At 49.4% G+C, this 10,443-nt stretch overlaps 1 protein-coding gene across 1 annotated transcript; it reads left to right on the forward strand.

The window, feature by feature from the left end:
- Positions 1–7,319: 7,319 nt before the first annotated feature.
- Hoxc4 (homeobox C4) lies at positions 7,320–9,579 on the forward strand. Its single transcript, XM_059247454.1, has 2 exons — positions 7,320–7,945; positions 8,423–9,579. The coding sequence occupies exons 1-2, from the start codon at positions 7,507–7,509 to the stop codon at positions 8,776–8,778; spliced, it is 795 nt and encodes a 264-aa protein (XP_059103437.1). The 5' UTR covers positions 7,320–7,506; the 3' UTR covers positions 8,779–9,579.
- The last annotated feature ends 864 nt before the right edge of the window (positions 9,580–10,443 follow it).

Below are 10,443 nucleotides of genomic sequence, written 5' to 3' on the forward strand. Positions count from 1 at the left end.
ACCCGGTGATGTTACTGTACAGAAGGAATGGAGGGCGAGGAATGGGGTGTCATAAGTCAGGGGGCAGGGAAAGGGTTGTGACCAACCCGAGCTTTGCCGGACTTCCACATGATAGAGACGTCCCGACCCCCTCCTCTCTCTGTGGAAAAAATCACATAGTATGTATATAAAAACAACCTAGTATTAGTGACTCATCAAAGAATGAACATGACTATGGGAGAGGAAGCAGAACAATGTTTATTAGTTGTAAATAAAGAGATTGAGCGGAAGCCCAGCAGTTTGGGGAGGTTGAAAGCTTCTCCTTTCGGATGGGAAAAGGGAGCAAGAGGTCAGCCAGCCTTCTCCTCGGAAGATGCAGAGTCCTTGACTCTAGTCCTCCATGTCCGTCTCGATCCTAACCCACTCTTCTCTAATTTAACACCCTACCCCTTTCCCTCCTTGCCTCACCTGCAGAGCCTGCAGTGGAGGAGGCTGGACCGCGGTCCCGGGGCTTGGGAGACCGAAGCCACCGGAAAGGACGCTTCCTGCTTCTGGGGCGGCCAAGTAGAGGGGTCTCCTGGCTGTGGGGTAACAATAGGACCCCATCGCCTGATGCATGTTGGGGTCTGTAGCTGGGACCTCAGGGCCTGCAGTCCTAAGGACGTCTGGCGCGTGGAGTTGTAGTCGGATTTGCTTCCCTGGGTTGCTGGTCGCCCGCCAATGCTGAGCCCAGGTGTTCACCAGGCGAAGGGCTGCGAGTCCGAGTCCTTATCCTGCTTCCCCCGGTCTCAGTCCAGACTTTTTCCACACTTTCTTGGGAGTAGATAGAAATACAAAACCACAGAGTCCGGCTCCCAGGCCAGGAGCCAGGGGATAGCTCAAATGGGGAGGATCGCACAGCACAACGTGACTCCGAGGCGGGTAGACAGGATCACACCGTCGCAGCCTCGGCGCGCCCAGGACCGTGTGGCCTGTCCATTTCCTTGGAGTGTAAGGCGAGGCGGCCTAGGGACCCGGAAACGCGCCGCTGCCGGCACATCTCAGGAGGATTCGGAAATACAAAAAGGGAGCCGAAAGATTTAAACACTCGGACATAGAGTCCTCCCGAAGCAGCCCTAGAGAAAATCAATCACGTAATTAAAACAGGGAGGGGTTAGGCTTGGGCCGGGGGGGGGGGGGGGGTTGTGGCCTAGGTGCTGGGGGCCGCCGAGGTGGCGAGCGTGCGAGTGTGACTAGCCTGCCCGTCCCGGTGCGCCCAGCCGCCGCGGGAAGTTCAGAGCTCCTTGCTTCTGGTCTCTGCTAGGCTAGGAAGAGCGGCCTGGGACCCCTCCTAGGCGGATCTGGAGACTGCTACAGCCCTTTCCCAGGCTTCCCTGTTTTTACAGGGTTAAGACGCCCAGTGGCAGTTGGGGCTGCTCCCTGATCCCAGTGGTACCACGGATCTGCCCAGGCAAGTTTGACAGAGAACTGGGGGTGGCACCTAACTCCTTTGTGTTTAAGCTGAAGAAGGGAGGTAGCACCCCAGTTTTTAAGGCACTTACTCATCCCCTTTGGCCTTGTTTCCCCCAACCCAGGCATCCAAGGCATACCTTTAGGATGACTCCGGTGATAGACTGAGGCTTGGAAGGAGGCATGAGGCCACAGGGCTTATAACAGGGGAGATTTTGGGCTGAGCAAACTGGGCTCCTTTGAGCAGGGTAAGAGAAGGAAAGGCACATAGAGGAGATAATAAGACGCCGGGAGCTCCATTCTGTAAAAGGAAAATGCACGGTTATTATTGAGGTTAATAATGGTAGTGATCTGCTATGGCTGGGTCAAGGAACACAGAACTGTGCAGTGCAGTCCCTTCTCACAGAGGATCTCTGGGGGTGCCAGGGAATCCCCACCTTGGCTGTGATCGGAAAGAATAAAATGAAGCCTTCCCTATCTTACTGTGACCTTTCTTCTCCCACCTCTAGAGCACTCTAGGAAAAAAAAAAAAAAAAAGGAATTCTTATAGTCTTCACCTCTTTATCACTCCTGCTTTCTCCAGCTCACTAGTGCTGGGTGTCTTTGGTTTTCCTGGAGGAGCACCTTTCCTCTGAAGGAGTCCAGTTCTTTGAGCAATTACCCAACCAAGTCCCCACGAGTCCTGCTGTGACCCTAGAGGAGACATAGGACTCCTTTGCCTGTCATGAAATATTCCCTCTATCCTTAGTCTTTGCTTGTCTTCTTGTCTTGGTCCTGGGAGCCTAATCTCGCATGTGGCTGGAAGCTCCGAGGTCAGGAACACATCAGAGCACCTTGAAACACCCTATCAACTCCCCAAAAGAGTTTCCAATATCCTCAACTGTGGGAGTTACTGAGCCCTCTCTAAACTATGGCTAGCCTAATCTATAGATCTTTTCAAGACATATTTAGCCTCCTTTGAAAGTCTTCTTAACAAAAAGTTTAGGTTTCAAACCTCCAAAAAAGCAAGCTTCCTATGTCCATATGTCAGGGTTTACAACAATATTCACAAGTAAGGTTTGCCTCAGAGAGAAAGGGATACCTCAGCACAAGCCTTATGGGAGATATAATCCAGCAGCTTTGAATGGGAGTGGGGATCACCCAAGCTGGGATGAACAGAGGGTGGGGGAACCCAACCTCTAACTAACAATTTCTCCAGCATAAAAATGAAGCATCAAATTCGTTAGCCCAGGGCCTTCATTTTTCCCCTTCCACATTATAACTAGTTATTGAACTCGCTGGAAGATCTAAAGGCCATTTGCGAAGAGACAAATTTCAATGGAGTTTCCCCATCAATAACCCTATGGCAGTGACCTATTGGAACAAGTCAAACACCCGAGGTGAAATGCAGGTCACTCTGTCTAACCAATATTAAAATGCGGCCACTTTTTAAAAAGCCACTTTAAACGAGATTTGAGGAAAATTGAATTCCAAAGAAGGCAAGGCGGGGGGAGATCCACAAGAGGACCATGCCTATGGTCTCCAAACAAACAAGAAAAATCCATCTTTAATATTTTAAAGGGGGGCAAATTAACATTCCATGATTGCTTTTTCTTTTCTTTCTCTCTCTCTTTTTTTATACTCTAAGCCATTCCAGGAAGGGAAAAAAGGTTGAGTATTTTCTAGTGACATGTCCAGGTTATTAAAATCATTTTAGACCAATTCATTACTTTTACTGACAAGAGATTTAAGGAAAAAAATCAATTAAACATTTGCATATTCTTTTGCATACATTAGTCCTGCCTGCTGGCATTGGGAAAGGACAAAAACACACAGATACCCATGTACACACAGAGATACACAAAGGGAAAAATAGTATAAGAATCTTGTTTTAGTTTGGGGTTTTCAAGTTGCCCGGGGGAGAAAAAAAAATCAAAATGAAATGAATTGCTTGATTGCATACCTTCTAAAAGTCTATTTATTTGAGGAAATGGAAAGAAGCATGCTGTAATTTTTAATCCCTAAAACAATAACAAAGCACATACATTAAAAAAAAAAACCCTGTATTTCAGAAAGTGGGAAAGAGTGACACTTACTATCCTTTTTACAGTTAAATCCTGAATTGTTTCTCCCATTTGTTTAACTTAACTTATTTATTTATTTTGCCCCTCAGAAAATCCAGGGAGTATGAGGTGGGAGTTTTACTGCAGCACAGAATCTGTGGAGCCGCTAGGGTATCTCAGCCAGCATCTTGTTGCTGGGGAGGGGAGGAATATGGGTTAGCCAACGGTCAGTATGGTAATCCAGGCACAATAAGGCCGCTCACAACAATGGACACATATTTTTCTTCAGTGGTGTCAGAAGGGAAGCGCTTTGTACTGAAACCTGTTTCCGAGAGAGAAACCAGATCGAGATTTAGAAAGGAGATGGGGTGTGGGGCAGCATGCAGAGAGCATTGGATGCTGGCAAAAGGTGGTCAGAAAACATAAAGAGTAAACACTGGGACCAAGCGAAGTAGAGGGCAGAGCCTTTGGAGAGTGGGAGGCAGGAGAGGAAAGTACAAAGGAAGAGAAGACCAAATACAAAGATTCATCACTGGGGAGGGCCTCCTTGGTACCCCCCCCCCCCAGGAGTTAAGCCCCTGCTGAGTGCAAGAGCCCTGTACAGGAAAGATTTCCTGGTTTGTAACAATGTTCAGGTAAACATGTTGTATGGGTATGTGTACTGAAGTATTTAACCCATGTGATAGTCAGCTTCCTTTTCCTAAGCTACAGGAACACCCAGAGTTTTTGTTTGTTATTTGGTTTTATTTATTATTTTTATAAGTGATGTAGATGAGACTGGACACATTTTGGGGGATTTCATAGGTTTTTACTTTCTGGTTATTCATGCTGAATTAGCTGAACAAACCTGAAATGAGAACTACATTTATTAATAATGGCTGCATAAAAGGCATTTAGCATTTTAACAAATATTAATAGCATGTATAGATATGTATTTGTGAACCATAATAACCAAAGATAAACTTGGCATCCAGGTTGAGGCATCTGAACCCATGTCTATTCATTTATACTGACCCAAAGAGAGTCTCTTGGACTCACCTGCAGAAGCTAAGAAGTCTAGGAAACGTAGGGGCATGTATGATGGCGGGTAATGTCCTGGGAAGGATATTTTAGCAGGTTCATTCTAGAGGGTTAGAAGTGAGGAAAAAGAAGGTTGAGGTGGGAGACGGGGTTGATAGAAGGTGAAGGAGTGGGGCTGGGAGAAGGGGCTGCAAGCAGACAGCTCACCTTTGCAGGAGGGGAAGAGAATAGTCTCAGTTGGGGCCGAGTGAGGCAGCGAGGCAGGTGCAGACCCTAGAAAGGATGTTAGGCTGAAGGGCTGAAGAAGCTCTCTACTTTCCCTTACCCTTCTCACCCTACCACTGCTCTCTGGGGCTTTGGATTCCCAGATGGGGCAATTTGGAGTTGTTGCTCAGATTCTTCCCTTTACCCACTTCCAGCAACTTGTAGTTCACCGAGAGAGAGAGAGAGAGAGAGAGAGAGAGAGAGAGAGAGAGAGAGAGAGAGAGAGAGAGAGAGAGAGAAAATAAAAGAAATTTTAAAATCTTCACACAACTCCCAGCCACCATGTAGCTGCTTTCCCCTCACTCACAGCCTTGAGCTCCTCTTCCAAGCACACAGCCAGTCCTCATATTCAGGGTCAGATCCAAGTGAGCAAGGATTCTCCAAAAGCTTTGGGAGTTTGAGAGTCTCCTGTAAAACGTGGTTGACCTCTAGGGAATTCGGTTCCCTCATTTCCCTCATCCAGCTGATGGTGTGTGTGTGGGGGGGCGGGGGGCGGCTTTCTCTTGGGGAGAAGGTCCCTAGGACTTTGAAGCACCAAGTCATGGGGGCCAAGCCCTGGTGAGCTTGGGCTGGGGCTGAGGCCCTAAGCATTGGAACCTGGATGGCAGCCAGGGGCTCAGGCCCAATCTGTCTCTTTGGGCTTTGCTTGTGGCTCCCTCCTACTCCAGCCCTCAAAGCGAACCCTAATTTGGAAATGGGGACCCTCTCCCACATCCCAAAGGTAGTGAAAAAGAGTGTTAGGAATCTTCTCTTTTCCTTATCTCTCTCACGGGGCTTTATTTTTTTTTCTCTTCCCCCTCCTCATTCCCTTAATTGCAGATGTTCTAATTAAACCCTCAAATAGTTGTTATGCTGTTTTAAAAGGTACTTATTCAAGTGTCAACCAGGCTGGGCTGGGAGGAGGCAGCATAGGGCGGCGAATTAAAGGTAGATTGACTAATCACGGCGGCGATCATAATAATAAAATCAGAGGGAAAAAAATCACATTACGACTTTTCGTGGAAAGGAGGGAGCAGGCAGCCAGCGGCCGCCAGCCCTGTGCCGCCGACACAAAGAGTGCGGGCGATTCCGCGAGACTGATTTATGACGTTTTACAGCCCTATAAAAGCTGTAGCGACGAGGCAAGCGCTCCTACCACCGCTGGCAGATTTAGTCTAATAAATAAAACATAAACAGTTAACTTTATGTGTCACTTTTATTGTTATCAAGTAAAATATAGCCGAGCCCCGGCAAGCTATGATTTTAAACTATAATTGTTATCAAGCACAACACGGGGACCTGGCTCCCTCCCTGGGCTTTCCCCTCTGCTGCCCCCCACCAACTCTGAGTTATAGAAGATCAGTTAATTGGAGTCGGATGATGAGGCCAACCCTAGCTAAGGAACCAGAGGCTGGAAAAAATAGCTCTTCCTTGCCCCCCTCTCCCCTCTGACTCTGCCACTTCTCCTGGGGGTATTCTGTGAGTGGGTGACAGAGGGAGGAGACAGGGTGAGAAGAGGCTGGAGACCCCTGCCCTGCCTCCAAAGCTCAGGGACTTCACCTCTTCTTTTTGGAAGGCAGCCTGGAGCTGGCCCTGGGGAATATGTGTTTACATGTAAACACACGTGTTACACGGATACAGTCCCTGACTGGAAGCGAGCAGGCTCTACCTACACAGGCCTGGAGAGTAAGGCATGGAGGAAAAACTCCCAGGGCTTTAGTTGGGCCCCACTTCAGAGCACTGACTCCTGGCAGATCTCTCTCTCTCTCTCTCTCTCTCTCTCTCTCTCTCTCTCTCTCTCTCTCTCTCTCTCTCTCTTTTTATTTTACCAGAGCTGTTCGGAGCCAGTCTGGGAGGTGCTGTGAGAAGTCACCAGGCCGGGGAGCAGGAGTCACACATGGGTCATCAGTAGGAGATATCCTCTGCTCTGGGGCCTGGGCTGGGAAGGGCAGTGGGTAGCAGGGAGACCAAGGTTTCTGAAATCTGCCTTTGCCAACCACTTCCTGTCTCTCTTCAGCGGGGGCTCAAGCCCTAGACCTCCAGAAATGACGTCAGGATCATTTGCATCCCGCTGCCTCAACCTGCCTAGTACTGCTGGGACCCTGTCTGGACGGTCCCTTGGCCAAGAGGGTTGGGTGAGTGTGTATGGGGGAGGGGAGCTAGACTTTAGGATCCTTGGATGGGCTGAGGTACCTCAGGCTCCCTAGCTTTCTAAGCTCAGCCTGGGCCCCTCCCCATCCAACCTCCTCTGAAGCCCTCATTGAACTTCCTCTTCCTGCGAAAGAGGGGCGCTGCCCTGTGACCTACACAAGACTGCAACACGATTACTATAATGGAGACCACCGGAAAGGCCCTGGAGCCTGGGCCCACCGGGCGCACTGGAGGCCGGAGAGGAGACCCTGGGCCGGGGCTGAATCACAGCCTCCCGACAGCCCTCAATGCCCAGGCATTGGAGCCGAACTGGGAGCCTCCCATCTCCTTTTGCAGGGGAGGATTGTCAGTCTGGCGGGGTGTGCAATGGTGAGCACCCCAGCTTCTGCCAGCCATCTCCCCCACCCCACCCCCCAGCAGCAGCAGCACCACACACACAAAAAATTGGATACATTTTGAATAAAGCGATTCGGTTCCTTATCCGGGGACTGGGTTGCTCGGTGTGATTGGCCGGCGGAGTCACATGGTGAAAGTAACTTTACAGGGTCGCTAGCTAGTAGGAGGGCTTTATGGAGCAGAAAAACGACAAAGCGAGAAAAATTATTTTCCACTCCAGAAATTAATGATCATGAGCTCGTATTTGATGGACTCTAACTACATCGATCCGAAATTTCCTCCATGCGAAGAATATTCGCAAAATAGCTACATCCCTGAACACAGTCCGGAATATTACGGCCGGACCAGGGAATCGGGATTCCAGCATCACCACCAGGAGCTGTACCCACCACCGCCTCCGCGCCCTAGCTACCCTGAGCGTCAGTATAGCTGCACCAGTCTCCAGGGGCCCGGCAATTCGCGAGCCCACGGGCCGGCCCAGGCGGGCCACCATCACCCTGAGAAATCGCAGCCGCTCTGCGAGCCGGCGCCTCTCTCAGGCGCCTCTGCCTCCCCATCCCCAGCCCCGCCAGCCTGCAGCCAGCCAGCCCCCGACCATCCCTCCAGCGCCGCCAGCAAGCAGCCCATAGTCTACCCTTGGATGAAAAAAATTCACGTTAGCACGGGTAGGCAACTTTGCTTTTTGCCCCCCTCCCCTCTTCCCGGCGCTCCCCACCCTCCCTGGCCCCCTCTGGCCCCGTCCTCCTTTCTCTCCTTCCCCCCTCTCTCTCCAGGAGCGACTCTGGGTTAGCACAATTGAACTGGATTTACGAGCGAGAATGGGTAATTACATCCCCCATAAATTTTATGGCTTAGCTACTCTGGGCAGTCCGAGCCATGTGCTACGATCTGTTATGTATGTGTGAAAACTATGCTCGCTTTCTAAGGGCGCATAAATAATTCAGTGTCGTTACAATGAGGATTCCCCTCTTATTACACTACAAAGTCTCCAGCTTCCTTCAACTTCTTTATAACCCATTTAGCTTGATGACTTTATTTCCACCACTCCCTCCTACTCCTCAAAGCTGAGGATGGGGTGTGGGTGGGGGCGGGGAGCCTGCTGCCTCTGAACCCCACTATTTGCTTCCCCTCCCCTCCCCCAGTGAACCCCAATTATAACGGAGGGGAGCCCAAGCGCTCGAGGACAGCCTACACCCGGCAGCAGGTCCTGGAATTAGAGAAAGAGTTTCATTACAACCGCTACCTGACCCGAAGGAGAAGGATCGAGATCGCCCATTCGCTGTGCCTCTCTGAGAGGCAGATCAAAATCTGGTTCCAAAACCGTCGCATGAAATGGAAGAAGGACCACCGACTCCCCAACACCAAAGTGAGGTCAGCGCCCCCGGCCGGCGCTGCGCCCAGCACCCTCTCGGCAGCCACCCCCGGTACTTCTGAAGACCACTCCCAGAGCGCCACGCCGCCGGAGCAGCAACGGGCAGAGGACATTACCAGGTTATAAAACATAACTTACACCCTTGCCCCCACCCTGTGCTCCGTGACCCCCTTACACACAAATTGACTCTTATTTATAGAATTTAATATATATATATTTTTTGGTTCTTTTTCCTCTTCCTCCTGCCTCCTCCCTTGTCAGTTCCAAACAGACAAAACAGATAAACAAGCCCCTTGCCCTTCTCCCTTCACTGTTGAGGACCCCTTTAAGCATGTGGTGTTATCTTAGCATGGTACCTGCTGGGTTTTGTTTTTGTTTTTTGTTTTTTAAGGCCATTGGGGGGGTATTTATTTTTTAAGAAAAAAAGCTGCAAAAATTATATATTGCAAGGTGCGATGGTCTGGTTTGGGTGAATTTCAGGAAAAATGAGGAAAAGAAAAAGGAAAGGGAGATTTTTAAGTGGATTCTCATCCTCTCTCCTCCTCCTTCCCCCCACTTTCCTTAGGCCTTTTGCATTGAAAATGCACCAGGGGAGGTTAGTGAGGGGAAGTCATTTTAAGGAGAACAAAGCTATGAAGTTCTTTTGTATTCTTGTGGGGGGGGTGGGAGGAGGGGGGAGGACAGCGACAAAGCTAAATGCATCTGGAGAGCCTCTGGGAGCTGTTCAGTTTGAGGAGCCAAAAGAAAATAAAAATGAACTTTCAGTTCAGAGAGGCAGCAGTCTGTAGGTAGATGCTCCCCTACCCCCATCGTGGTTATTGTGTTTTTGGACTGAATTTACTTGATTATTGTAAAACTTGCAATAAAGAATTTTAGTGTTGATGTGAAATGCCCCGTGATCAATAATAAACCAGTGGCTGTGAATTAGTTTTACGTCAATGTCTGATGGTTTCTTTTTAATCCCCCTCCCTCTGGCCTGGTGACATCTCACCTTCTCTATAGTCGCCTAAGTTCACTCTGAACATACACACAAACCTTAACATTTGACCTCAGGTGTTCAGGGCTTATGGAAAAAACAGTGAGGAGTCTGGGGTAAGGGATGTGCAGACTATGGAGGGTTCCTCTTCTCTCCGACTTCTCAGAGAGACCAGGCCTGGGGTCCTTACAGTGAAGCTGAGTGTGGGGTGCTGAGCATGGGGTGCTGAGCATGGGGTGCTGAGCGTGGGGTGGGAGTCCTCGCTTTTTCCATTGGCTCGGTCCCCTCTTTTTGACCATTCCTTTTTCATACCCCACCCTCTCTGTCCTTTAAGCTGGCCAAATCTGCAGACCAGAAGGGCAAGTTTAGAGAAAGGGAGGAAAAAGTTTTGCTCTTTCAAGACTTCTTGGGGTAAGACTTTGAGGATGATGTCCCTTCCTCGGTCACATTCTCCTAAAGGGATGAAGGGTTTAGAGCTGGTGATTCTGAAGCTGCAAAGTGACCTGTCAGGATAGAATATCTGTTTGTTTAGCCTTAGGGGAAAGGGTGAAGTAGAGGCCAGAGAGGCCTGTAAAGCCCCTTGCATGTGTAGGCCTCAAAGGCTGATGCCTGGAGGTAGCTAGCGAAGGAAGGAAGGACTTTTACATTTTTCTGGAACTTTTGATCATGATCTGCCAGGTGTTAAGGAAAAATCTTAGAGATTCAGGGACTACCCTCCTCCTGCAATCTTCCATGTCCTGGCAGAGTATAAGTATCTGAGCAAGGCTCTGTGGTGATAAGACAGATAATAGTTTTCTTGAGTATGAGGAGAAAAA

This window comes from Peromyscus eremicus, chromosome 20 (assembly GCF_949786415.1).
Source record: "Peromyscus eremicus chromosome 20, PerEre_H2_v1, whole genome shotgun sequence".
In the NCBI taxonomy this organism is placed as follows: domain Eukaryota; kingdom Metazoa; phylum Chordata; class Mammalia; order Rodentia; family Cricetidae; genus Peromyscus; species Peromyscus eremicus.

What these genes read in the sequence shown, in the direction of transcription:
- Hoxc4 (XM_059247454.1), top strand. Translation starts at nt 7,507, where the DNA reads ATGATCATGAGCTCGTATTTGATGGACTCTAACTACATCGATCCGAAA. An exon ending in AAAAATTCACGTTAGCACGG is followed by an intron (nt 7,946 to 8,422) that starts GTAGGCAACTTT and finishes CCCCTCCCCCAG; the next exon opens with TGAACCCCAATTATAACGGA.